Below are 27,673 nucleotides of genomic sequence, written 5' to 3' on the forward strand. Positions count from 1 at the left end.
GGGGTTATCAGCAGAAGCAATCACAGGGAGATTGTTTGTCTCATGCATACTAACTTGAGTCATTCTCAGGGACCAACACTCGTAGACCTCTATTAGCATGTATGCATTGTAGCAGGCATGAAAAATTATCACAAAAATAGATTCAAAGCTCAATGTAGAAGCAATTTCTCATAACTAAGAGGTTTTTCTACAGGCAGAATTAAAGCTGAAACCCTAACCCAGAGATGTCAATTCCACCAAATTTCAAGAATTCTTTTCAAAGCAAGGACCTTGATAATGAAAAGACTGTATGATTTACTTATTCTACTTTGTGTAATTTTTCTATAACTTTATTTCTGAAGTGGCTGAACACATCCTGAGGTAGATGTTCTGACAGCTGGGAGACTGGCAAGTCATTGGAAAAACGCCCCTAAGAATGCAATATATCAGACCACCTTCATTAAAGACAACATCAGTTTTATCAATAAGTAGACGTCTAAAATACCATTTTATATGAACTCCTCTATTCAGGACATTGAATCAAAAGCACCTTATTACAGGAAACCATGCCACAAATGCTACTATAAGATGAGATTTGATTGTAGCAGGGTAAAATGAAATTTGTTATCACAGGGAGAACGGTACACTATGATAAAATGTTAAACAGTGTATCAAAAAGAAAAAAGGAAATATATGAGTAAAATGATATAAATAATTTATAATTTTTTCAAAATACTGTAATGATCTGTTCTATCTTACAGGAACCCGATTAGCTCCGAAAGAGAAACTGGACATCCCAATGTTATTCATGCCAGATACAATGAAAATGTATGAGGCTGTGGTGGTAATTCATGTAATGAGGGAAAATGGAGAAAACTGGTCTTATGAGAATTCTGCTGAATTAAATAAAGACTTAAAGAGGTAATTTATTTTAATAGGAAGAGAAAAAGTGATTGAGGATACTCAATCCTATCATCATTTTCCCCTTTGGATATTTGTGTGTAGCTCCCAAGGGCAATCAAGAGTCTGATTTTGACAGCAATAGGTATCCAACATAGGCTTTTAATGTACCCTGCAAAGTATGAAGATTTAGGGTAGGGCTTTTATCTGTTTCAATACCTACCTTTTCTAACTTTAAATAAAGAAAATGTAAAGTACTAGCTGCCAGTGTACTTACGAATATTGAGCAAACGAAACCACTTAGATGCCTCTAATTTTTCATTATATTTGTGCTAATAATGATTCTCCTGTGGATATGTTTATGTAATGCATAAACTCCGTAAACTTTCTTTCAGTGTAGACATGACATAAGAGAGACCAGATCAGGCCAAACGTTCTCATGTCCTGACAGAATAGTATTTGAAGACACTAAACTAAGTGGATATAAATTATTGCTGTTCTGATTCGGTTGGATTTTATTTCATATTTTTCTTAGATATGTTTAGAATTACAATATATGATAAAATAGAGTTGTACCTCTCCAACAACTCTTGAGTCTAGATTACTTTGAGAAAAAATAATTCTCAGCAGTCTATCGCAATGATACTCTTAACTTTTACAAGCAGTGTTACTCTAGCAGAGAATGGAGGAATTCAGGGAATACTCTGGATTTATCCGCTTCGTGGAATACCTGAAGCACCACAGCAGAAATTAGTTCCAGGTAAGTAATTATTGAAAAAAACTCGAAGAATAAATTTTAAAAATTCAAATAGTCGATAGTGTTCTCAACTGCTTGATCATGAGAATTTGGCGTAGTACTTTGCTAAATCTTCAAAAAAGGTAAAATCACGTATTAAAAATAAAATCTCCTTTCCCAACCTACAAAGCAAATCTAGATCTATTATTTAGTTCGTGTCGTGCATAAAACAGGCCAGGAGCAGTTGAAAATCTCAGTGCCCTTCAGTGTCCCACTTAATGCTGAGTTAGAGAAATGAAGGTAAATCAAAACGAAAGACGCAAGGATAAATTTCTGCTTGTGCACCCAGAAAACCATTCTGGAGAGTTTACAGGGCACAAAATCTTAGAGCAGATGTCTGCTGTTTCTCTCTAGCCTCAAATTTCACTCTTTAAACAAAAATAGAATATAGAGTAGTGTGAATAGCATTTGGTTTTCCACCTGGTCCTGAGAAGTAAACTTGCATTAAAAGATGACTGATTTTTGTTGTTGCTTATTTTTGTATAGTAAATACTTATAGATTTGAAGCACCTGTTTTTTAAAGGTGTGATATAATCCTAGAATTATGAAACAGAAATTGTGAACAGCTTTTTAAATCTATAACCTTCATGAACGGCAGCTCAAGGTGTAGATGAGGGACAATTTTACACCAACTTGTCTTTTAATCTTGTCTTTTGTTGAGTGAATATATCTTTCCACACTAAATAGACTAAGGTACAGGAATAACTTCTGGAAAACCACAGAAATAGATATTTTTACTGTCATTAATTTAATTTTCTTAAGGACCCTTTACTTTCAGACAAATACCAATGATGTGGTATTAATTAGAGCTTTCATCTCCTTAATTTCCACTTTAATACCTTAAGGAATGAAGCAGAATATTATCATGCAATCAACTGTTGCCCAAAATGACAGTTTAAACGAGTCTCATTAGCATTAAAACTATGTATATTAATGTGAATGTTTGTTGTGTTATTTAAAGCTGTTATGTAATTCACTGGCAGACCTTGAGATAAATCTCCATTTTATTGGGCAGTTGTTTTCATTAGGTATAGAAGTCATGAATTGAAACCACTAGCATTCATAAATTGCTTAAGTGACATCACTTATGCATATGATCAGAAACTTAAGTAATGTCAAATCTTAAGTAATTTTAAATTTTAAATACTTCTTTGAAAACTAAACTGTAGAAAATTTATACCTAAGTGAGTTATCCACTAGTTTATGTTCAGTAAATGTTTCTAATACATACAAGGAGCATTGCATTAATTTTAAATACATGTCTCTTTTTGGCCTTCACCATGTTATATTGGGCTATTTTTTTTTTCCTAAGAAAGTATTAGATCTTTCATTGAAATATGACCTGAAAAACTAAAATACCTGTTTTTAAGTGTGTTTATGGAACCGATTCCATTTCTGCCTTGATTTTGAAAGTCTGTGGGTTTCAGTTGTAAATGTACTTTTTAAAAATCCCTGTTGTAAGATAAGAATCCAAATCAGGTAATTAGCAAGAAACCTACTCTGTTTTTAAAATAATTGTTTTTAATAATGATAGAAATAATATTATCATTTCTTTTAATGCAGACATTTATTAAAATTGCCTGGAGGCTACAAGCTGTTATGTCAAAAACCAAAGCTGCTTTGCTAGTATATTAGGCAGTTCATCTTTTGTGTCATTCTTATTTGCATCTTAATATACTTAAACTTCTAGAAATCGCTTGGCTTAGTATCTCATGAGACCAATTAAAATGATCAGTGGTCACAACCCGTGTAATACATGTTAAGTAGATGACAACTTGGCTATCTTATAAAAATGATTGCAAATGGAGAATCATCCAGAATTTTTTAATTATTGTAGGGTCAAAGCAGCATATAATAATTTAGAAGGGACCACTGGAGGTCATATGATTCAACCTCCTGCTTAAAGCCAGGTCTAATTAGATCAGGTTGCTCAGGGACTTGTCCAGTCAAATCCCATAGGCAACTGATTTTTATCCATAAATGTTACTTAGTCATTTAGGAAAAAGAAAATGTAAGATCTTCTCTGGTAGTAAGATTAGCTGCAGAATGGAAAGTGATGCGGACACAACATATGCACACAGGAATCTGAAATGCTCGGTAAACGGATGTAATATAAACAATGTAATTTATTCTTAAATATAAGGCTATGCATCTCAAAAAAAATGTGGTTTTAACTATTTCAGTAAGTCTCATGGAAATGCTTAGAAGAGATCTATAGAAATTACTGAAACACTATTGAACAGGAAAAGACCAATGGGGGGAAAAAAAATTAAAGAAGTGAAATTACTCAAACTTGATGTACAATTATCTATTTTCCAAAATAATGGTAGTGAATCAAGCTCCAGAACTGAAAGTTGAAGATACATGAACATGATATAGAAGTCAGAGTTTCATTGCTCTTTTTTTTAAACACTTTACAGAATTACTTACCAAGATATGTTTCTAAATTAGTTATCATTAAATCTTGATGTTAAGTTCAGAGTTAATTTTTAAAGAACCATTGGGTATAATTTTGATGAAGATAGTATTTAGACCTTGAAACTGAGAAGTATGTAATCAGCTCTTCTTTTTCATGATGATTTCTATAACTCTAGAAAGTTCTAACTATTTTCTTTGGGAAACATATTTTTCTTTCAGTTCTTCCATATGATTTTTCTCCTCTTTCTGTGCCAATAATTGTTGAAAGAACCATAAACAATAACTGTGGAAGTAAGCTTTGTAAAGTCTAATGTATAAGCTAAAACCCAACTACCTTGTAATGAAAAAAGACATTTTAGAAACAGTAAAATAAAATCACTTACTAATTTGAAAAAAGCTCTGTCATGCTTCAAAGAGAAGCTTGTGTCAGAATGCTTTTTATTTTGGCATAGGTCTGTAAAAGCTGAAGTTTGAACAACAGTATTCTTAAGAAACCAAGGAGTAGCTTAATATTCTTTCATTTAACTTTTAAATTTTCATTTCTTTATTTTCCTTTCAATCTTCCTTTCTCGTTGGCATATGTAAAACTATACCATAATTTCTCTTTGCAAATGAACTGAAATGAAGATGCATTTCATGATTGCAAAAAAGGGAGAAATTTGCAAGTGCTTTTGTGAACTAACTGTAGGAACAGATTTTCTTTTGCTTAGCAGTATTTTCTACTACTTTGCCTAAACAGAACAACAGAAACCATGGAATGGGAAAAAGCTTTTAGTTCTCTTGGTCCTTATTGGAATTCTGTCACTCTTTAAGCACATTTAACGTTTATTTTTATTTGGTTTGTTAAAGTCAAGATGCTGATGCTTTACAAATAATGGGTTCTTGCTTTTCTGTAGCTGTGGTACGCTGTCGAGCCAGGCAGAGAGTAGAAAGAAGAGTAGAAGTGCAGCTGACAGGTGTGGTTCCTGAAGCAAATGCTATGCCTGCTGGAAGAAATTCTACCATGGTCAATACAAATAAGCCAGCCAACATCCAAGAAGAAATTCAAGTCACTGATGGTAAGAACAAATAGCTTGGATATCCTGCTATTTAGGAACATTGCAAATGAGGTAGATGCTTCACCAAATATAGCTCTCCCATGACAACAGGTGAGGTCTAGACAAATCCTTCTCTCAGTCCATATTTCTACCGTGTTGCACATATGGGGCATTTGTATACCAGTATGTCTGCCGTTACAGACGCCTTTGAACCTGATCTTTTCTTTCTATATCTGTCTTTGATGTGAGGCTTGCACACATACCGTCTCTACTTTAAAAGAGAATAGCCTCCACAGAGTCTAAAGTTAGCAAAAATACGGCTGTGTAAGCATTGCAAGGAAATACTTATCTGCAGGTTGTCCCTGTTTGTAAGATGCATTCCCACCAGCAGGCCAATATCTGCAGCAAAATGGATTGAAGAAGGAGGCCTTGTTTGAAAGAAGCAATAAAGCTTTGTAAAAAGATAGCTTCCACTTACTGTTAATCAGCAGAGGGCACAGAGAAAATCAATTTCTTCAGTGAAACGCCAGCCTTTCATATTATACCTCTCTCTGAAACAGGATGGTGCAACATGTAAGTAGCAAGAAAAGAATGCTTGTTACTGCTGTATGCCCAGTATTTCTGTTAATAGATGTGTGTTAACAGTTGTACTCACTACAACTTACATTTTACCTTCATCAATTATTGCACCTTTGAAACTTAACCTACACTTCTGTTGGGGTTCAAAGTCATTTTTTAGGGAAAATGTTATTGAAAAATTATGACACATGACATGAGACAGCCTAATGTGCATTTAACGTAGCTGTACATGAGAGGAAGCTCGTGCTACCCCTTTCACCCATGCTCCCATTTTATTAAGAGTGTAATGCATTGCCCCATCCCTGAAAGTGTTCAAGGCCAGGGTGCATAAGATTTTGAGCAACCCAATCTAGTGGAAGGTGTTCCTGCCCACAGCAGGGGGGGTTGGAACTAGATGATCTTTAAGGTCCGTTCCAACCCAAACCATTCTATGTTTCTATGATAAAAGATGAGTCTACAGAGGTTGGTACGATTGCAATCTGTTAGGCAATCAGTTTGGGAGGCAGGCAAACTTGGCTTTTGTGTCTCAATTCTGCCATTTAGAGTCTGGCCTAATAGAGGCTTCGCAGGAATACCATGTTACAGAAACTCTCCTGCCAAAAGGCTGTGAAAAATTGAAAAGTTGTAAAATGTAGATCAAGATGCATTACATCCTTCCTATGAAGATGATTTTCATGCAAATGTGCCCCCACTCCGCACACTGACCAGTGTGATCTCACACTGGCCAGCAGTGTCCAGATCTTTAAACAGATTTTTTTGAATGCCTTTAAAACAGGAGGAGATCTGAAGTTGAACTGCTAACAAAAGCTTGCACAGCATATACTTATGGATTAGTTAATATTTGCAATTATTCAATTAAACGTTATATTTGCTCGTATTATGATGTCAAAGGTAACTTGCTATCTGGGCATATTATCATCCTATATTCGCATGTTACAAAGTGATAGTGATCAGTCTAGTAAAATAAAATATGTGAAGTTCTCAACGTACATTCTTGCCTCTTTGGAGAACTATAAATACTATTATATAACTTTATTCAGCCTTGTGAGAACCGCTGTGTATCAAAATACAGGGTACCTTTTAAAGTATCAGGCTTAGCTCTTTATTGACTTGTCATATATGAGTAGACTGCCTTAAACACACTTGGGCTATTTCTTTCCAACATGGTGGCATCTGAATTGACAAGAATAACATGCATTGAGCAAGTTGAGGCAGCATTTTGAAAGACTTGCAGATTCATGATGTGTAGTACTTGTTTTATTCATTGGAATAATATTTCATATTTATTAACACTGGCTTCTGCACGTACTGCAAGACATTGATTTGGGACATTGCATCTTTTCAAGCAAGAAGTCTGGTAATGAAATGCTTTACACCATAGGCAGTAAGATCATTTATAACTCTGGTGCTTTTCATGATTTTCAATGACATTATATTGTCATTATTGCTAGATGAATTCAATGCCTGTTAGGAATCAAATTTAATGGTACTCTCTGAGCTTTCTGCAGTCTACCAGTAATAACATAAATAAAAATGTAAACCTCTAAGATAACAGCCTGGCAAGCTGTTTTTCGTGGTTTCTTTTCTGAAAGAGTGATTCATCAAAGTGTATGTGTGATGTGTAGTAAGCAGCTTTTATATCCAAAGATAAATGGTGATAATTACTGGCAGATCAGATTTAAACAGCTACTACTGTGCTTCAGTATTTAAATTATTTGGACAAGTATAAATTCTTGGGCAGTGAAAAATCTTCAAGCATGTCTTTTATGTTAAAAGAATTTAGTTTCATCCCATCCAGAAGATATAATTTGAAACAGAAAATTATTACAATTTCTTAAGAAAGAGAGACAATCTAAATACTGTCTAGCTAAAATGACATAGTTTGTTGTTCAGAAGTCGGCAAAGTTCCAGAGATCAAATAATTAAAGCTTAATGTTTATTATGTGGCCTTTTTAAAACGTAATTTTCAACTGTATTAAATGCATATTTTTACTCTATATGCATTTTTTATCTGTTTTCTTGCATATTGCTCTGAAGATATTTTTTTCATCAAAACAAATTTAAGACACATTAATTATTCCAAAGAAGTGTGAGGATTGTTTTTTTTTACTGTAATAAACCAACTTTTTTAGTCTATTTCAAATACTCAATAGGAAATATAAACACGTTTAATTTTCCATGATCTAGTAAAAGCATCAAACATTCACAAATTATCAGTTACTGATATTTGCCTGAAATCCAAAAATTTCTAAACAACTGAAATTGACTGTGTTGAGAGCATGTGGAGTACACAGCCAGAGTATCTTCTCGTTGAGGAAATACACTAATAAGTCCTGTTCTGTCTCTATGTTTGTAATGGTCCTTTGTAACCTATCCTTTTCAATTGTTTCAGTTTATCACATGAACCAACCATAAGGGCTCAGTGTCTATAATTAACTTCCCTAATCTTTATTAATTCATAGCCCTTCTCACAGCCCAAAGACTGATCTCAGTTCCTTGCTCCTAGGTTCTTATTTCTGGGAAGATTTAATGACAGTTAATTTTTTGAGGGAATAGCGCTGTCCTGGTTCTGTAGGGCAGCACAGGTATGAGGTTTTTCTATGTTATCTGCAAGTTTCACAACTATGCTGGCTTCTAACTAAACAGATGGACAGTTCTGTTGCACCTCATGGTTAAATGACATTTTCCAGATATGCTAATCCATAATGGACATTGGCATACATTATGCACGTTGGCATATATTATGTAAAGTGTATTTGTACCCTTCGTTTCACCGTTTACAAAACCAGTAAATGTGTGTGTATATATATTCTATACAATTTTATAGCAATTATCTAACGTTCAAAAATTCCTGACACTCATCAGAATATACAGAAAGCCTCTGTTTTCTTTAATTTCATTAAATCAGCTCTTTGAAAGAGGGGAAGATGAAACACATCTCCAAACACATGTTAAAAGCTGTTCCAACCCAGCAAGATTTTATGTTAGCCATTGATATGGATTCCACTAAATGCCAATTTGATGTGATGGATCCAGATCTGGAAGCTCACCTTTAAGAAATGAGTTCAATAAGATTGGATATGACCAAAGAAATCTTATCGAAGAAAGAAATAGCAGTATAGGTGGAGACAACATTTTCTTATAGACTTTTATCTCATCAGGATGTTTTAATTTAATTGCTGATAACATGTAGCAGGTTAATATTGAAAGCAATATGAAGAGTATAATAATGATGAAGGTGGCCCTATATCTTACTTAAGGCATCTCTCTATTTTCAGAATAATTGTGGCATTATTTTTGAAATGATACTTGAGGATGAGAGAATTATAGCGATGTAAATGAGATTGTTCAGTGATTTTTTTTACTCTATGTGAAATAGAACAACAAAGTGTCGGTTTTGGATTAATAGTTGGCGAAAACTGTGCACAATGATAACATGAAAGTGTTGACAAGGGGGTGAACTCTCAGTTGAATCACTCTGATATGGATTATTACCTTGTTGGCAAAGGTGCCAACTCCTGCTGGAAAACAGAGAACTAGTAGAAGTCAAAGAATAGAGCATCAGAGTCGAAATGAAAGTCTAGATGGATAATTTTGTCAGCTACATAATTTTTGCTAACATCTGTTTCGGTTGTTTCTTTATTTATGAGTGAAGCACGGGAAAGATTTGATGTATCATTTATTTTCTTTATTGAATTGTAATATGCACAGGCATTTTAATGAAGAACTTCAAATAAGACTTTATTTACCTGATGTTGATATACAAAGTTACTACTCGATCCATTAAAAAAAGAAACAATTTAGCATATTTTTTTCTCTCACAAGTAACCCTTTCCGGTTTCTTAATATAACTAGAACAATAATGAAAAATACTGACAAAAGAGCTTGTGAGTTATGAGCAAACATACTTTGTAACTTCTTATATTTCAGTTTACAGGACAGTCACTCATTTCTGTCTCTTTGCAATTTTATAAAATGTTGAAACTTGCAAGCCTTAAGAATGAGTCTCATCATTATGTAAATTAAAATTACTTTAGCAACTATGGAAAATCATGCTCAGATAAAATGTTCAACACTTACAGGGAACCAGATCAATTATAAACTAATCTGCAGTTATTTATTCAGCTTCGCAACAGTGCAAGAAACCCCCAACTTAATACAAAACCAGGAATAATTCAGTTCTTCCTGGTGTTACTTTTTGATATGATGTACATTCAGGAAAACTGAGAAGTTCAAAAGAACTGATTGACTAGCCCAACATAACTTATCTCTGAAACAAGAATACACAAATAGGTATCTCTTAAAAATGTCTTTTGAGTTAGCTGCTAAGGGACACCTAGGCAATATAATTGGCTGCAGAAGTCTATGAATTACTTTAATTTTTATATGATTGTGATTGCCAAAGGTCCATTTCTCCCACTTCTTGTTCCCAGAATTTGTTGTAATTTCTTCGATTGGGTGATAAGGAAGTATTACTTCCATAGAAACAGCACTACTACACCCTTGTTTTGTAAAGATATTTTGGGAAAGCTTCTGTAAGCTGACCATAGGCAGCACAGTTCTGCAGGATCTTAGTTATACTTCTGAAACATCATAGCACCTCACAATGGACCATCTGCATTAATTCACTTTTTTTTTTTCATTATTTTCTCATTAATTATGGGCCATGAACAAAGCAGAGCTAATCAAAGTCCTTAAGATACAAACTTCATAAGTTTTCCAGAAGAACAGTGGACCGGTGCTCTCCTTTTCTGTCTCAGTTGTGTTTCCATGCTTTTCATCATAAAAACACAAGCAGAGGATTTATACACCTAAATTTGCCTCAGACAATGTATCTGACAGTCAATGTAGTAAAAAACACACGCACACATATGTACAAGTCTATCCCAAATGCTTTTCTATTTCCATGTTATTACTTTCTATTGTCATTTTTGTGCAAAAAGTATTTGTCTTTGTTTTCTTCTATCTCTGAAGATGCCCTATTCAAGTACTGTTGCTGTTAGAGAAAATGAAGTTACCCCCTCTAGATCTCCTTTTTCTCTCTCACATTGCACATTTCCAATATGAACATGAAGCAAAAAGTTAAAAAAAGAACTTCCCCACTTGTTATGGAGAATGTATACAACTTTATGATTTTGTAAATAAGTACATCAGGCCTGTAGTTTTGACAGATTAAGAATAAGTTGATCTTAAACTTTGAAGATAAAGCTAGAAATTAAAATTATAACATCAGTAACTAGAAGTTACATAGAATCACCACAGAACATTGAATGAAATTGTAACGTTGAACCATTACTCTTTCTTCAAGCCAGCTGAGGAGGACAGAGTGAAACCTCAGAAATTTACTACTCAAACTTATTAGTTCTGAAACTTGATTTGTATTCAAAAAATAACAAATAAGTCAAAAAATAATAAAAATAAGTAGATACCTCCCATAAGATTACAGCTGTCTTATAGTGGAGGAATTTACACTCCCCTGTGTTATAGATGTTCCACTTTATGTACAATTGAATGCAATTCATTGGATAAGAAAAAGGAAGCAAATGAATGTGACCCTAGTGATTAGGTCTTGTGTTCTCGTTTCTGTGGCTAATTCTGTTTTGTATCTGAAAAAAAGTCAAAAGGTAAAAAATGCATTCTTTTGTAATAGACCACAGTGTAGTGTAAAACTATCTAAGGCATGCTTACAGATGGTAGTGACAGTACCAGAAACAATTTATCTGAATCAGTACAGAGTTTCATGTGCATAAATTTACATTTTTGTTAATTTTCATTGAAAAATTCATATGTGATCAACAAATCAAAGGTTATATCACAGCACAGATAATAGAATTGAAATTATATCAGGAAAGTTACAAAAAAAGGTTATTTTTATGTGATGTAAGACATAGGTTCTTTCTATCTCATTTATAAGAAGCATACTTTCATATGAACAGGTGAGGAATATTTGCTATGAAATTTTTCTTTTTCCCATATCCCCTTACAAATAGAAAGAAGTACAGAGAATCACTCCATCTGAGATGGCAAGTTATCTTATCCCTTTCACCTGTGTTTATGTTTGTTGTGTAGTGTGCTTTTTTAATTTGCAGAGCTACTGAGTGGCGGCTTTGAGTATGTGGGGCCATGTTTTCAAAGCACAAAAATCTGGTTTTGTATGGGACAATCTTCTGGCTGAAGTTCTTCAGTTTAAAGTCTCACATGCTTATTTGCCTAGTGATCTAGATTAAGATACTGAGAAATAGCACAACTAGGTGCGATTGGTGTCATGGCCACAATGAATACTTAGCCTTGCAGAATTAGCAGAACCAGTGGGAAAAAATCGATGAGAGTGCAATATGTTTATATTCAGCACCAAATAAAATAATTTATCCAGCTTTTGAAAAACATGAAGCTGCAAGTTTATGAATGGCTGGGCTTTCATTCTGTGTTTTCTGTGATTGTGCTGACCTCCTTTATTAATCAGCTACAAGATTGCAGCCTGCTGAATGGGAGGTGAGGAAGGCCAATTGAAAGAATTCACTTACACCCTTGTTTTTTTTATCAATCCAGGGAAAAACCTCTAAAGTGAGGATGAGCATTTTTTGAAGTCTGAGCACCTTTCTCATCACAGCTTTATTTCCACCTGTCTCATTGGAAATGAGAGACTGTGAAAGTAAGGAGGTCCCTTAGAGAGTTCCTTCCCCTTTCCGTTTTTATGTCACAAAGTCTGCTGCAGGTTAAGCACTATTTGCAGAGAGCTCGGGTAGCTAGGTCTCCTTTAGGTATCCACAAGAGACTGCAGCCTCACAGGCCAGTGTCCATTAGATTTTGATCATCAGAATACACATTGTATAATGAACTGGTTGTCAGTGAAGTCAAAACACTTAACAGCTTTTCAAAAATAGGGAGGTACAAAGGCTTCGCTAACGACGATGCGAAAGGCTTTTGCAGGTCAAATATATCCAGTGGGCCTTTCACATTACCTTCTATATGTGTTAGGCTCATCAGTACCTTTGTAATTAACTCCTTTAAAGCTCGAATATGGGTTCTTTTCCACTAAAAAGTTGTTTAAATTACTGAGGTTCTTATTTCGTGAACCTATTGGACTTGACTTTTAGATATAGATACACTAATTCCTAACAGTCACAAAAATTCACATTTGCCCAATTTACGTGCTCTGAGTGTAAAATCCTTGAAGTTTCCACACTATTATTCTTATGAGTCAGAAAATAAATAAATAAATAAATAAAGTGGTCTATTTCCTTTGATCTTCTTAGAGTCTATTTAAAAAAAACAACAAACAAATAAATCCTCAATGCTTTAATTCTGGTGCTATTTAAGAAGTATCCTTACTAACACTTGAAAACACATGAGAGCCAAGTCATAGAACTGTATCGCTCAAAAACCTTCTTGGTTTTTAAACATAGCTGCTTCAGTAATTCTGCATACACAAACGTTTCCTAAATGAGTAGTACCTTCTGGAAGTCTTTATTTAGATAAAGGAAAACATTTAAAGATTGAGATTAATTGCCTTTTAAAACAAGAAATGTTTAATGCTTTAAAAAAGATCGTCTTGTTATAATTACCTCAAAAATATATTCTTACTCCTTTTCTAACTTAAATAATACATAATATTCTTCATGAAATATGAGGAAGTAATATTTTTTATAATTGGAATTTCTATTCCCTAGAGGTAGCAAACTGTATTTAAATAGCATGCTTATATCTTCCCAGTATTTGGACTGATAAATATCTCTATGTTGAGTCAGATGTGGTTAAAACTCTCCCTGCTGCTCTCTATTTTCAGAACAGAGGTGGTTTAGAGTATACTTTATAGCTGCATGTGTATTTTACAATCTGCATTAGATAAAAAATTTACCTGTATTAAAATGGTGATTTTTAAAACCAAAAATAGTTAATGAAAGCATTCAAAAAGCTGGGTTCTTTTAAGAGTCAGGCTTATTGGAATTGTACACTATATTGTATTTGACATTAAAGAAAATGTTAATTCTTTCTCCAATGTTTTATTTATTTCACCGTTGTAATTGAAAATTCTAAGAGTTAAGAGAACTCTGAGCATTCGACAATTTGGACAAATTTCTAGTAATGATTCGCAACTTTTTTTCTGCCTCTAGCTTCTACCAGTTTGTTTAGGAAGCATGTGTATTATGGAATTGTCTAGAATCAAATATTAACATAGTCACAGACGCTTCCCGTAGTATGATAATACAGTAGTCTTCAGGGCAGATGTGATGAAAATCTAATTACATTTTCCGTTTTGAACAGTCTTAAACTAGATCAGCAGTGCAGATCAAAACCAGCTAAGGGACCAGCATAACGAAGCTTTCAAATATTGGCAGTTATAAATGCACCATTTTTCCTTAGGTGTTGTAAATATTAAAATATTTTAGCTAAATATTTAATATGAACATAGAACAGGATACAAACGAGCCCAGAGCAGAAAAAATTGAAACATTTAATTGCTTCTGACGAGAAGGTACTATATACATATGTCAAAACAAACCTAAATGTCTTTGGATGCTAAAAGCAACATGCAATTCACATTTTCTTCCTAGCATCTGAACTACAAAATAAGCTTTTCTTAAGCAGCATTGTGCAGTATAACTGCTGAAAGAAACATCTGCTCAACAGTTGCAATTTTCTCATTGTGGAATGCTCCAAGTGATGTCTTCTTTTCTCTTCCATAATAAGTTAATTTTTATGTCTGAATCCTCATTTTTTGGCATTTGTCTAGGGTGACTACTACAAGCCTGGGCTGTGTTGGAATCTGAATGCACGGCATAAACATATTTTTAAACAGAGGAACAACAAAGCATCGAACAATATAGGATGATCCCAATAATTTTCTAAACCATAGGAAAAATGTTCATGTTTAATTTCATTATAAAAAATTACATTTCTTGTAATAAAGTACATTTGTAGTAGATGGTTTAATACATGGAAATCTGTATATTCGGTACTCAGTGTGTATCTACTGACCAATAATCCCATATATTGGTAATAATATTTTGCCTACGACTGTGTAACTCTGACCCAGCCTAAACTGTACAGACAGCTATATGAAGGATCCACTTTAAAGAGTCGGTAATGTTTCATTATAAGCCACCACATTTCTTGGGGTTAATCTGGGTGTTACAAAAACGTTGGCAACAGAAGTTGAATGAAGTAGAAAGAAGAAATCTCTGCATTTCAGAATAGGGGAAAGGACTGCCATCATAAGAAGGCATCTCCATGCTCACTGACACTTGATAGCATTACAGATTGGCGAAAATGAAGTAAGATTTTGTTCAAATATCTCACAATACATTGTTTCTTGGACTTTATATAAAAATAAATGTAGTCTCTATTTTAGAATTCCAAGTTGGAAGGCCTTGGGAATTAACTTTGCAGTTGACTGGCAACCTATAGCCAGCATATGCAGGGATGCATACATAGGAATTCTGCACAACACGTTGTACTAAGCTGTGTAAATTCAAAAGGTACCCTCAGATATGTGGTCATAGTAAAATGAAATCTCCTGTAGGATTTAGTGGTTGTGTTAAAAGGCTTTTCATCCATAAACTGCGTAAAATTTCTAAATAGATTATCAGTTTGAGATTCTTTTCCTCATGGAAATGTTCCCTTCGGTGCACAAATTACTATTGTATACTGAATATCACAGTTTTGCTTGTTATGGCTGGAGGAGACATTTGATTCAAAAAGCTCAGCTGTTCATTCTTATGTCAATACTACTTGGCCTTTTCAAAGCTGCTACAGGGAATAAGAGAAGAAGCTGCTAGTGACATCTTCACTGTTTTTCTGTAGACTTGCAGCCATCAATGACGCTGACATCCTTAATGACTTTTTTGGTTTTGAGATTGTCCCAATGGCATTACTCAAAAGCAGTATTACATTTTTGCAATTTTCATTTGGCTAATGAAGTCGAAATATTTCACCCTAATGCATAAGTGGTAACTAGAACAATATTGCTAGTACTGTTCACTTCTCCTAAGTATGTTCTCCAACTTCCATTTTGCCTGAAACTATGTAGCCTGTCATACGAAATTGGAAGATTTTGCTATACAGTCAGAAGCAAATCACTCAAGTTTTGGATAATTGCTAGTTTTATTTGTGTCTTTTGGTAACAAATGGAAGAATTATAACTGCTGGCCAGCCAACTGTGTGAGGTTAGAGCACACACAGACTGATCTTTCTCTTTTATCGTTTCGGTTTCTCTACAGCAGTGGAATTTCTGTATGAATTACAATATCAATCAAATGAAGTTAAATCTCAGCTTGGAGCTTTGGTTGGTATGCATCTGATTCAAAGAGAACGTGATACAGAATCTGGAATCGTAACGCTGATCTTTAATATAGTGTTTGCACCTAACAAACCGATGAGGTAAGCTCCTGTTCTTTATTACCAACAGAACATGCAATAAAATCCTATCTGTTCGCTCTTAGCTCTGTAAGCATCTCCTTGCACTGTTTTCCTCATTTTGTTTTCATCTCTGAGATCTATTATTTTAGATTTTCTCGCTTGCTACTTCTCAGTATGACATCTTTGGTCTTAAAACTGACTGTTTGTTTTTAACACCTGCTAGATGATTCTGTTGAGTTAGTGTCTTAGTCTATGTGTGCATCAATTTACTTTTAAACATTAGAGTATTGAAAGACTTCCAGTGAAAATCAGTTTTTCTCAAAATTCACAGAGAGCATACAGACAAGATGGTTTGTCAGCCTTGAAAAACTTTTCCTAGACAAGCATATGTGCATATTCTTTGGCTGGATGGGATGGTTGAATTTGAAATTAGTCTCTAGTGCTTCAGTAACAACAGTTCACAGGAAAATATTATCCTCTTTTATAGCTGAGATGTGAAAAATGATGGATTTGCTTTCATTTACATTAGTACATCCCACTTCTTTAAAAAGAAACAGTGAAAGGGAGGTCATTTTGGAGAGATAGGGAAGTTGTGCCTTCTTTTTGAAACAGTCAAACGTGTATGGGGAGGAAAGAAGCTTCAGTAAGATGCAGGCACATGATAAATTCAGAGGCTCAACATTACCAGGAAGATTAGGGAGCAGTCACTGCTAAATACTATGGGTTGCATGCAAAGAGGATATTTTTAGGACACAGGAGGGAACTGAACAAAGAGCAAACCTTTAGAAAGACTATCCACCCATCCCAAGCAGTGTCACTTTGTCAGAGGGAAGGTTAATTTAGAAATGCTTTTTATTTCTACTCTGCCTTTTTTTATTTTATTGGTTTTTTATTTTCGTTTAGTTTTTTATCTTTGTGTACTTGAGACCTATCAGGCTTCATGTAGAGAACTCAATGATGCAAATTAATTAGTTTATCTTCAGAATCTACAGCACCAACTCTTTTCTCAGATGGTCTGAAGACATCAGAGTCTGGAATTTTTCTAAAGTACATAGACCTTCATCAGATCTATCTGATTCTAATGTGAGCTGCTAACATGTTCTGGACCAAATTCTCCTCCAACACCACACTATAGAAAGAATAACGTGTAAAATAAATGTGAGTTAAACAAGTTTTACTCGGCAGAGAGTAAGCAGAAGAAGAATCAAATACCATGCATGTGCTCGTCATTTTACTTTCATATTATGTCCTTTCTTGTACTTTGCTGTAAATATCAAGTGCTATTTAGTCTACATTCCAGTCTAAGTGCAACTGATATGCACTATGCTACAAAAAATTAAGGATGTATTCCAATTTAAAACCATCTGTATTTTCATTTTACCGTAGTATAGTTCTAGACACTTCAAGCTTATTTTGGACATTACTTTACAAAGTTTATGTTTTATAATGTTGTTCTGTGTATCGAATGTTTTTATCTGAAATTTTAAGGAATGAAGCAACTCTCGTAGTACAGTGCGCTACAAGAGGTGTTTGGAAGTTTCCCATGCTGTTCATTGCTACAGAGCCAGAAGTGGATGATGTCATCAACATTGAAGCAGTTGGCCTGAATAAAGAATCTATAGTTGGCTTTAAGCTTACAAGCCCGACAAGGTAACAATACTTATGATAAAGTATTTATGAAGTTTTCTGAGGCTAGAACTCACACTCGAATACATCATATAGGGTAGATATGGGCAACAGAAACATAACTGGGCTGCAGCTATTTCCCTAACACATCATTAGTTTCAAGTGCTGCTTTGTATATGTAACAAATGTGATTTTGAAGCTGTGCTGGAGAAAACAGAAGCATTCTACTTTCAGGCTGTAGCCCCTCAAGAGAAAATTTGTGGAATAGATCCAAATGTTTATGTTACAGCTTTAAAGTTTAGCCCTAAAATGCTTTTATGTGTTAAAATGCGTAATACAATGTTAAAGAAGTATGTTGTGATATTAAAGGCTCACTATTAAAGCCTTAAAGTTTTTACTAATAGGTTGTTTTTCAAAGTACTTTATACTTACACCAAGTTAAAAACAATCTTCTGCTTTAAAAATTTTTAAATATGTCACTTTTTAAAGTATTCCTGTTTTATTATATAAGCATGTTATGTATTCATCTCTACTCTGCTTCCTCACTAGATAAAATAATTGTGTCATTCTTCGGTATTTTGTTACTTTTTTTTAAAAGTCCTGCAGAAATCTCTGTTAATATATTTTTTACATACTTTTCATTATTTTCACAGAGTTTCAAAATGTTATACCAAACTCATAATGTCATTTGTCTACAGCAGAAAGTGAAAGAATAAATTGTGTGGTACTGATAGATAAGTTTTAACATAGTAAACAGTGAACCTGAAATAATCTGATTGATAGTTAACTTTCATTGTAGATACATGCTTTTGTAGCATCCTCATCAGGAAGTGTCCTTGGTTCCAACTGATTTTTTTTAAGAGCTTATTTCCAAAAGCTGTGCATCTAAGATGGACAGTTGTTCCAGCTTTGAGATGGCTGTCAGTGATGATCATTACTGAGGACTCTGAAAAAGGCGCCTATCACAGTGTTCAAGTTAACAGTTTCAATAGAATGGGCTGTTTCAGGAACAAAAGTGAAGCAATTGCTCTGGCAATACTGTAATCTCCTGGTAGGTGTTTGATAGTAGTGAAGAGACCGAACGTTCTCCAGAAAGGTATTATAAAACCTGAATCATTATAGTTATAAAAAGAAGGAGCCATGATGGAAGACAGATTCCCTTTTTGCCTTAAACAAATTCCAACTTTATTTTACATAAAAAGAGTTCCCCCCATACATTTCAAAAACAAAATGTAATGCTTGCATGTACTGAACAAGCTCTGTGTTTTAAATAGTGCCAACAACTGCTCTGTAAGTTTTATATTGCTTTATCTTATCTTTGATTTGCTTAGGAGCTTTTGGTGGTTCAGTTTTTGTTATAGAAATAGAACAGTGAGCCAACTGACATTTAGCATACAGGATCTGCAGTTTAAAAGTAATTACAAAAGAAATCCATATATTACAGATGTAATTTAATGCTTGAATAGCTCAAATGACTTAGATTAAAAATAAAACCATGAAATATTAAAATATGGATTAAAAGTTTCATTTGGGATATGGAGTGTCATCCTATAGACCTTCCCTGAAAAAAAATGATCAGCCCTTTGGAGTTTTTCTTAAGTAAACATTTAGAATCATAATCCCATAGAGAATCAGTTCTAGTACTTAAAGAGAGGTAGAGGTTTTTTCACCCTACATACAGATACTTTCTGTCTTCCTTTCTTATGCCGGTTAGTAACTCATGGCACTGCTACTTTGAGAGTAACTGGGGGAGAAACAGGGATGTATTTGTGAGTAACCTGCTAGAAAGGGTCTCTGCTGCTCTGTTTTTTTCTCCCTCTGCTACTTGCGGGGCAGTGTGGCTGCACAGCATCACTGAGTAGACCTGTACATCTTGTTGGGCTAGTGACAAAAAATATTTGAGAACCACAGTCCCCAAAAAAGGCTCAGTATCTTAGTGAGGACAGATTAGGATTCTCTCATATGTACCAGATTGAATGAGGATCCACAAAGCACCTTTGGTGACCACGACAAAGCTATGAGGTCAATCATTTTAGCTTTCTTTCTCTTTACAGCTACTGCATTTCAAATGTGTGCTTCTTCCTTTAATTCCATTCCTCCCCAGCCAAATCCTCAATGTGTATGAAATATTTCAGACTGAATTAATGATGTTCCAGTTTACTGATAACTACATTTGAAGTACTTGCTTCAGGAACAATGAACAGTTACAAATGGAAGGTAGTTGCTATGCTGCTCAGAGTGATCTGCAGTAATGAAAGCTCTGAGAGTCCATGCAAATTTGTAATGCACTCTCTCTTTTAATACATTTAAAATTGACGAACACACATGCCCCCAGTGAGAAACAGCCCAATATCTCCTTCAATAAATAATGAAAGACACTGAGAATTCAGCCAAGCAGTTTTGTTGTAAGAAGAAAACTCAAATATATTTTTAAAACCTGTCTGCACCTAGGACAGTTGTCATATATAAGTAGTCCAATATTTTACTTTCAGCTTTACAAATTCAAAAGGGACATATTGTTGAGTGGTTTCTTGTAATGACATTAAGACTGGTTAGAGTCAAATAAGCAGATTTCACTTGTTAAATAAGAAAAATATGTCATTTTTCAACGTTCAGAGATGACCTTCTTTGGGTTTTATCATAAATGTAGGTTTAATTCAACACCAGCTGAAATCATTGGCAACTTTTCCTCTGAGGTAATTGGCTTTGGTACAAGCCTCTAATGTTTGCATTAATGTTAGTGTTTGTTTTAATTCCAAACAGATTATTGAATTCCAATGGTTTACAGAACGACAGCAGTTATTAACAAAAGAGAACAGATAAAATCTTATCCCTGGAAATAAGAATTAAAAAACTTGTTTGATATCCAGCTCAAATTATTGATCTATTATTTTATGCTGCTGTCTGTAATTGAAAAAGAGACTAAAAATTCTGGAAGTGATATTTTGCTTAAGAAAACTAATCCTTTCTGTATTTGTCTTACTGAAAAGAACTTCTTAATGTATTTTTATTCAATTATGTTTTGGGATCAGAACAATTGTATTAATACAAAACTGTGGGTTTTTGAGAATATTTACTACTATATATTCCAGTACAGGTATATTTTAATGGCTGGATTTATTTCTTCACATTAAAATACAGCTACAGCAGAATGTTACCTTATTTGTTTTCCAGTGCAATACTGCAGTAGCCAACATAAAACATGTGGATAGATACATATGAATGCTATGTTCACTTGAAAATTTTTTGTAAGGTACATTACTTTGGAATCTTTAATCAAGATGGTGGATAATTCTTTCCTGTTCATTCTATCTGCGTGTTTCTCGCACACAGAACCTCCTTTCACCAATGTAATTCTAGCTTTCTGTGTACCTGTTAGTGATTGTTTTAATCCTGTATTGCTTCCCATATACAGTAAAACTTTGTCCATCTTTCCATCCCAACCTCTCATTCCAATCCTGTGTTTATCACAAATAGGATATTTGATACATTGGGGGAACTTCTCAGATAAACTCAAACTGTGCTTCAGAAAAACACACTTAGTCAGTGCCTGCTATCACAAAAGCAAACAGTGTGGTATCAATGTGGTCTTCACGGAGTTGTATCTGCAAAATCCAAGGCTCCATCTGATTATGGAAACCGACCTAGAATAAAGTGAAAACAAAAACAGGTGGACTGGAGAGATGAGAAGCAACATGAAATTAGGCTTTAATATCACTGCATGTGCAGACCTAGTTATCTTAACCTACATTTCATATTTTGAACACCATTATGGATATTTTCCTTATTTCTCCTATGCGCATTTCCTAGTGCATAGAATAAATGCTCAATTAAAAACATTCCTTGATTATACAAAAATTATTTTAATGCTGTCTAAAGAATAGCAAGCAACCATTTTTTTTTCTGTATCCTCCCTAATCTTAAAGGGAAAAGCAAAAAAATGTTTACAGCTGCAACTTTGAGAAATATTTCTATTTTATTGTGTTTACTGCTATATTTCATTAGAATTACCATGAGCCAGAATTATATATGCTGCAAGATAATGCATTCATTGAGTTATCAGCACATGAACCCTCTCCTCACCCTCTCTCACGCGTCGCTGTGCATGTTAAAGGCCTGGATTCCTATGCCTATCTCTTTGTTAGCAATTCTGCAAAATTCTACCATTAATCTAAAGATGTAATTAGAATACTTTATCTTAGCATCTCCCACATAGTGGCAACTGCGAAGAACAAATTTTGACTGAGCTCCGTTTTTTAGAGTCTGAATGGAGACTAGTGGAAAATATCGATAATGGTACACATGCAGCAGAACTTCCAAAAAATTATGATTATCCTTCCTAATAATAGAGTGCCTGACATGTCACACATGTAACCAGGAGCTATGTCTAACCATGTCACCTGGAGCGCTTTAAGCAGGAAAAGTCAATTTACCAATCTGTGAATATAGTATCCCTGGGTAGAACAGGAATGAGACAGAAATCTTAACATTTTGTGAAGATAAAAACCCTAGCTCCTGCTTTAGTTTTACAACATGTACACAACAAAAGTGATGTTATATTTGGTAAAGCATTCCCTGACAGTCATTCGTCATGCAGTGTTTCTTCATATTTTTTTGAAAGACCTTTAATTCTGAAACAGTCTTTCCAAAGCTATAGAGTGATAATTGGAGTGAAATCTTTTGATGTCCAGAGTTCAGGATTTAGAGTGGTCAGTTAAAACAGCGTTGCTTTTGTCTTTTTGTTGTTGTTGTTGAAAAGAATTTATCTAAATCATACCAACAATCACTAATAATTTTATAGAATTTGACAGCTGCATACAGTTAACAAGTTTAAAGAACTTCCCTATGTAAGAACTGAAATTTCTTGTGTCATCCAGCAGATGTTAACTACAAATTACAAGAAGTAGGTTTAGTTATGATTAACTATTTTGGGAAGAACATTGCAACATTTTCAAATCATATTCTTTATTTGCTTAACCAGTCATACACTTTACAGATGAAGACATTTTGTTATTCTTCTTTTATTTTAAAAAATTACATTTGATCAAAAGTACTATGTGTTGTTTTTTATGTATAGTTTACAAAATGCTAAGTGTGAAGGAGTACATTTCTACAGGAATAATTTACTGCCTCACTACTTTGAGGAAGAGAGGAGTCAACATTAAAGCTATTTTGAGCTTTAATTTAATAAAGACTTATATTTTTAAATTTGCTGGCTATTGTGTAAGTTTTGCAGTGCTATGTTTATAGGAATATAAATTTTAAGGTTTTCTTTAATTGAAAACATAAGGTGCTATTCTTTTTTAGTTTACTAATTTGAAAATTATCTAACATGAGAACGCTAATGAGCACAGACTGCTATTTAAGAACAATGCTATTTAAGAACAAGATTGAAGGAGTAATTATAAATATGTTTATTAAATACTAGCTCAATTTCCACTCTTCCTGGTTGCCATGATTTTATTGTCCAATTATTATTTCAATTCGAATTAATATTTACTCTTGTTCATTGTTTGAGTAAGGGCAGAGTTCATATTGTCTGATAGCAGTATCAAACCATCATGACAGGAGTTATGGAACACGCAGGTGGGAAGACACATTTGCTTTCTTTGGTTTATATAGCCTCTGCCCTTATGTTTGCTAATTCATTTGTGCTTGGTTCGTGTGCGTTTTCAGAACTCTACACATCATTAAACTTTATTGAGTATGTTAGTATCTGCCACCCTGGAGTTAAACAAAAGCCTTCTCGAAAAAATATAGACTGCCTCGTCACTGTCCTTCATGACTGAGCAATAACAAGCCAAACATTGACTCCAGAGCTGTTTTACCTGAAGCAGTAATCCAAAAGGGGGAATTAATTTTTAATAATTTTAAACCACGTAATTATTAATTTTTAATTATACACTAAGTATACAGACTATGAAAACAATAATGTTGGAAATTCAGGTGCTATTCTGGGAATTTTATCTTCAGCTTTCTCTGTACTATAGAAGATGAGAATGCCAAGCAATTTACTTATGCTAGCAAGCTAGCCAGGATGCCAGATCCTCTCCCTGATGTGAACATCAGTGAAAACACTGCTTGTTTTTTCTTGAGAGGCCATCTTTAGATATATTTTCAAAACAAAAATTTGTGATTTATCAGCACTACAGGCACTGTGAAAGGATCCTGTTTCTGATTGTGTGTGAGTAAGTTTTTAGTTGCTAGTTTTTGTACTGTTGGCCATCAGAATCCCTGCTGGCCTATCATGGCTATACATTTAATTTGCCAGAATTTCTATTTTCCGTATTTGGACATAGCTCCCACTTTCAGGAACATTTTGCATCCAGTAACTGACTTGACTCTTTTGTTTAAAACTTCCAAGCTTTGGGGAGGGGAGCGGGAGGTTTTAGGTATGGCTATATGTGTTCATGTAAGTGTGTATGTGTTTATGATTCTATATATTTTACTCAATACAGAAAAAAATTATAGCTGCCTCTAGTACCTCATGCCAATGCTGTCAAGATGCATGCAGATTTTCTTTAAAGCCTTTGTAGTATTTTTTCTCCACTTTTCTTCATGAAAATTAGAATCTGACAAGGTTGATGCAATAAGATTTTTCCTCTGACTTGGCGAATATCTTGTGTACACAATTATAGATCAGTTTTGTGACAGTTTCATTTTAAACTGTCTGGTCCCCTTCTCAGGACTAAAACTAAAGCTTTTTCTCCTGTGTGTTTTCTGACTAGCTATTTTGAGGAATCATTTACAGTCTCTGAAAAAAATCTACCATTGCTTCACACTCTGCTCAGATGCAATTTCTGCAAGAATAAAGTTGCTATTTTCTTGTGTCTTCCTTGCATGCAGCCTGTCCCAGTTCCTTTAGCATTTCATCATCGCATCTCTAGTCTAAGTCACGCTCTTGTATGTCTTATGAAGACACAAAATGCTTATTAGGAGTCCTCATCCCTATCTGCTTACCAGAAAAAAGACTGAACACAGGAGATAAAGAAAGTGCTGCCCTAAAATGTTCCTAAATCTATAGAGCAATGATGTTGAAAGTGAAGACCTGTGTTCAGGTCTCTGTTTCCAGAACCAGGGTTTGAATATTCATCTCAGAGGTGTTTGATGAGTGCTCTGCTCTGCTACTCAGTTCCAGAGGCATCACTTCTTTTTCATCCCATGCCTGCCCTTTGTGTGTAGGAGGTTTGCTCTAGGCATTCACAGCTTAGCAGTCCTTGCGGGAAATACAGATGTGAAAACTGAAGCCTTAGATGGCACATAGATGGGAACTCAGGTTGTAGCAGGATTAGTGCTTATGGCCCAGGGATATAAACTCAGCTGCACAGCTTTAGGCACCATGAAAAGAAATTGTTGGCATAGGTTTGATGTCACAAGACATCACACAAGTGTAGTTTCAGACATTCAGCATGTTTTGAACACATTGCTGTCACCTAAAGAAAAAGCTAGGCTAACTAAGCTAATGCATCCGAGTCTGATGGCACTGCTAAATGTCAGGTTTTTTGGGGAGGCAGAAGCTTTTTGATTTCCATTTTCTGCACTTGCGCTATTTGTTTCTGCAAAATTAGTGTGACCTCTTTTCATGAGGGTATTTTGAATTTAAGAAAACGTTTCTTGAGAACGTATTCCAAAGGAGAGTTAATTTTAAACAACGCATAAACCAAATGTACCACTCACTGAATAGCGCTTGCCCAGGAAATGTGGGACATTTCTGTAGAGACATGAATGCTCATAAAATATTAAATTTCTCTTATTTGTATTTTCTTTGGAAGGCAGTGTTATTTCTGGTGTGACAATCCGTGAATAAACAGATTCAAACAGCTTTTCTTTGAGATTCTGTTAGTTTTTCATTCTTCAAGTTTTATCAACTATAAATGAGTTTCCTCTAAGCATGAGTGATACTTGTCCTGCTGTACTGTGGCAGAGTGTTGTGGATTATTTTTGACCATGTCATTGTATTTCTACTTTCAATTTCATTTGTTCTGTTTCTGTCCAGATAGTGATAGAGTTGTCCTCAGCAACACATATTAAGACTAAAAGGAGAATGCCTGACTGCAAAATACAAAAATTTATATTCTTTTCATGCTGAGAAGGTTTATGGCAAGGAGTCCCTGAGGACTTGTAGTAGACAAGTTTCTGTTTGGGATTGGCCTAAGATTGTTTGGTAGTCCTCAGCTACTGTGTTTTAGCAGGAATAAGACATTTTCTTGGGTGCAACAGTGCTTCTATAAGACTAACAATTAGACAAGATCTGCAGTACCTGTGACAGAAATTCCTTGAAATAAGAGATATACAATAATATTGATAGAGGAATCTAATTATTATTATTACAATATCATAAAGTGTTTAGTTTATGAGATACGAAATATGTGGAAAACAGTGATAAAAAACTGTTATTTTCTGTATGTTCATTTCAAGGCTTCCAGAACTCCCTCCCAATCTAATAATACTCCACTAGATTGCATATTCATTTGTAATTGTGAAACTTAACAAAATGGGTGGCTTGTCAGATTGGAAAAGTGAGGGTCTTTTAATAGTAAAAATAGATTTTCACTCTGACATGGAATTTGTTTCTGTCACTATTATTATATCTTTGCAGGTCAAGTGATTCTTTTCTTTCTAGTGGCAAATGCTATAATTATTCTGTAGTTATTATAGTATTTATAATAGCATATAAGTATGTTTGAAATGGAAGACCAGTATGGAGGTCCCTGTGCATAAAGATTATAAATATTTATAAATAAATGTAAATAATTACTACAGAATATTTATTCTGTAAGCATGCTATTAATATTCTCTGTATGTTCCAGGGCTGCCAAGTTTCCTGAGTCATGTTACATGGTGGCATAAAAGTCAGATTGTAGATAAATTGTATTAAGAAACCATAAAAGCCACAATAGCCTCTTATGCTTTTCTGTAGGAACCCAGAACCATTCACTGCACGCTTCCTGGAGGGCAGCGATCCTGACTTCCTTGTGTTGCCACAAGCTGGAGAACTTCTTCCAGCAGGCACTGTGGGAACCCATATAACGGTGGGATTCAAGCCAAGGATGTATGGCAAGAAGCATACAGCAACACTTGTAATTCAGGTAAGCCTTGCTAAATGCAATATGCAAATATACCTTCAGAAGTGGAAGGAGAAAAAGAAATCCTACACCAAAAAGCAGCATTGAAACACACAGATGCATACACTGTAGTTATTTTACTACACTTCACTATAGACAAGAATAAAACTAAATTTTAAAAATAAACTCATGACAAACTGGAAAAATATTATATTTTAATTTCTGTGTTATCTCTTTGCTGTCATCATCAGAGATAGATGCTTATCTTGATACGTTTGCCCCAGCTCCATAGACAGCATGACAGAATGACTTTTCACAGGAAATCAAAATAATCATGCTAAGAACTGGTGGAGAATATATGAGTAATTTAATATTTGAGACCTAGATTATTGATTTTACTTGAATTATACCTCCTAGGATCAAAGGCACTAGAAGCTAGATACCAAACTGTAGAAGGCAGAATTTCAGAACACGAAATCAGGAATAACTTTTTTTAAATCAGCTTGAAAATAAAAAGAATAGCCTAATCTTTAAAAGGAAACTGGAAAAAATACAGTAGCACCCCAAACAACCAAACTCTCTACAAATCATGGTTTGCACTTTAAATCTATTCACTGCATACTGGCAATTTTTTCAGGCTACTATGTTAGAAATGAAACAGCAGTATTGATTTAAAAAATAAGACGGTCAAAATAAAGTTGACAAAAAGATGCATAGGAAATAAATAGTGTTTTATCTCTCTGAGGGACATCTTCTACAATAGTGAATAAGAAATTCAAATCCTGGAGAAACAAGGCCCTTTAATCCCTCCTACTTGTTTTCTTTTACCATATTAGACATTTGATTAATTTAGTCTTTTTACATGAACAGCAGTGATGCTTATTGCTGTTCCATTTGAAAAAGAAAATAATTGA

General features: G+C 34.4%; 1 protein-coding gene across 1 annotated transcript in view; it reads left to right on the top strand.

Moving 5' to 3' along the window:
- The window catches only part of CFAP47 (cilia and flagella associated protein 47), a 343,401-nt gene that overhangs the window by 305,773 nt on the left and 9,955 nt on the right, over window positions 1-27,673 (top strand). Inside the window, exons 58-63 of the mRNA XM_086608696.1 lie at window positions 741-900; window positions 1,542-1,639; window positions 4,990-5,161; window positions 15,928-16,089; window positions 17,557-17,718; window positions 26,615-26,783. Coding sequence (XP_086464822.1) covers window positions 741-900; window positions 1,542-1,639; window positions 4,990-5,161; window positions 15,928-16,089; window positions 17,557-17,718; window positions 26,615-26,783 — 923 coding nt within the window. The remainder of the gene's footprint in view (window positions 1-740; window positions 901-1,541; window positions 1,640-4,989; window positions 5,162-15,927; window positions 16,090-17,556; window positions 17,719-26,614; window positions 26,784-27,673) is intronic.

Source organism: Tauraco erythrolophus, chromosome 1 (assembly GCF_009769465.1).
Source record: "Tauraco erythrolophus isolate bTauEry1 chromosome 1, bTauEry1.pri, whole genome shotgun sequence".
Taxonomy (NCBI): Eukaryota; Metazoa; Chordata; class Aves; order Musophagiformes; family Musophagidae; genus Tauraco; species Tauraco erythrolophus.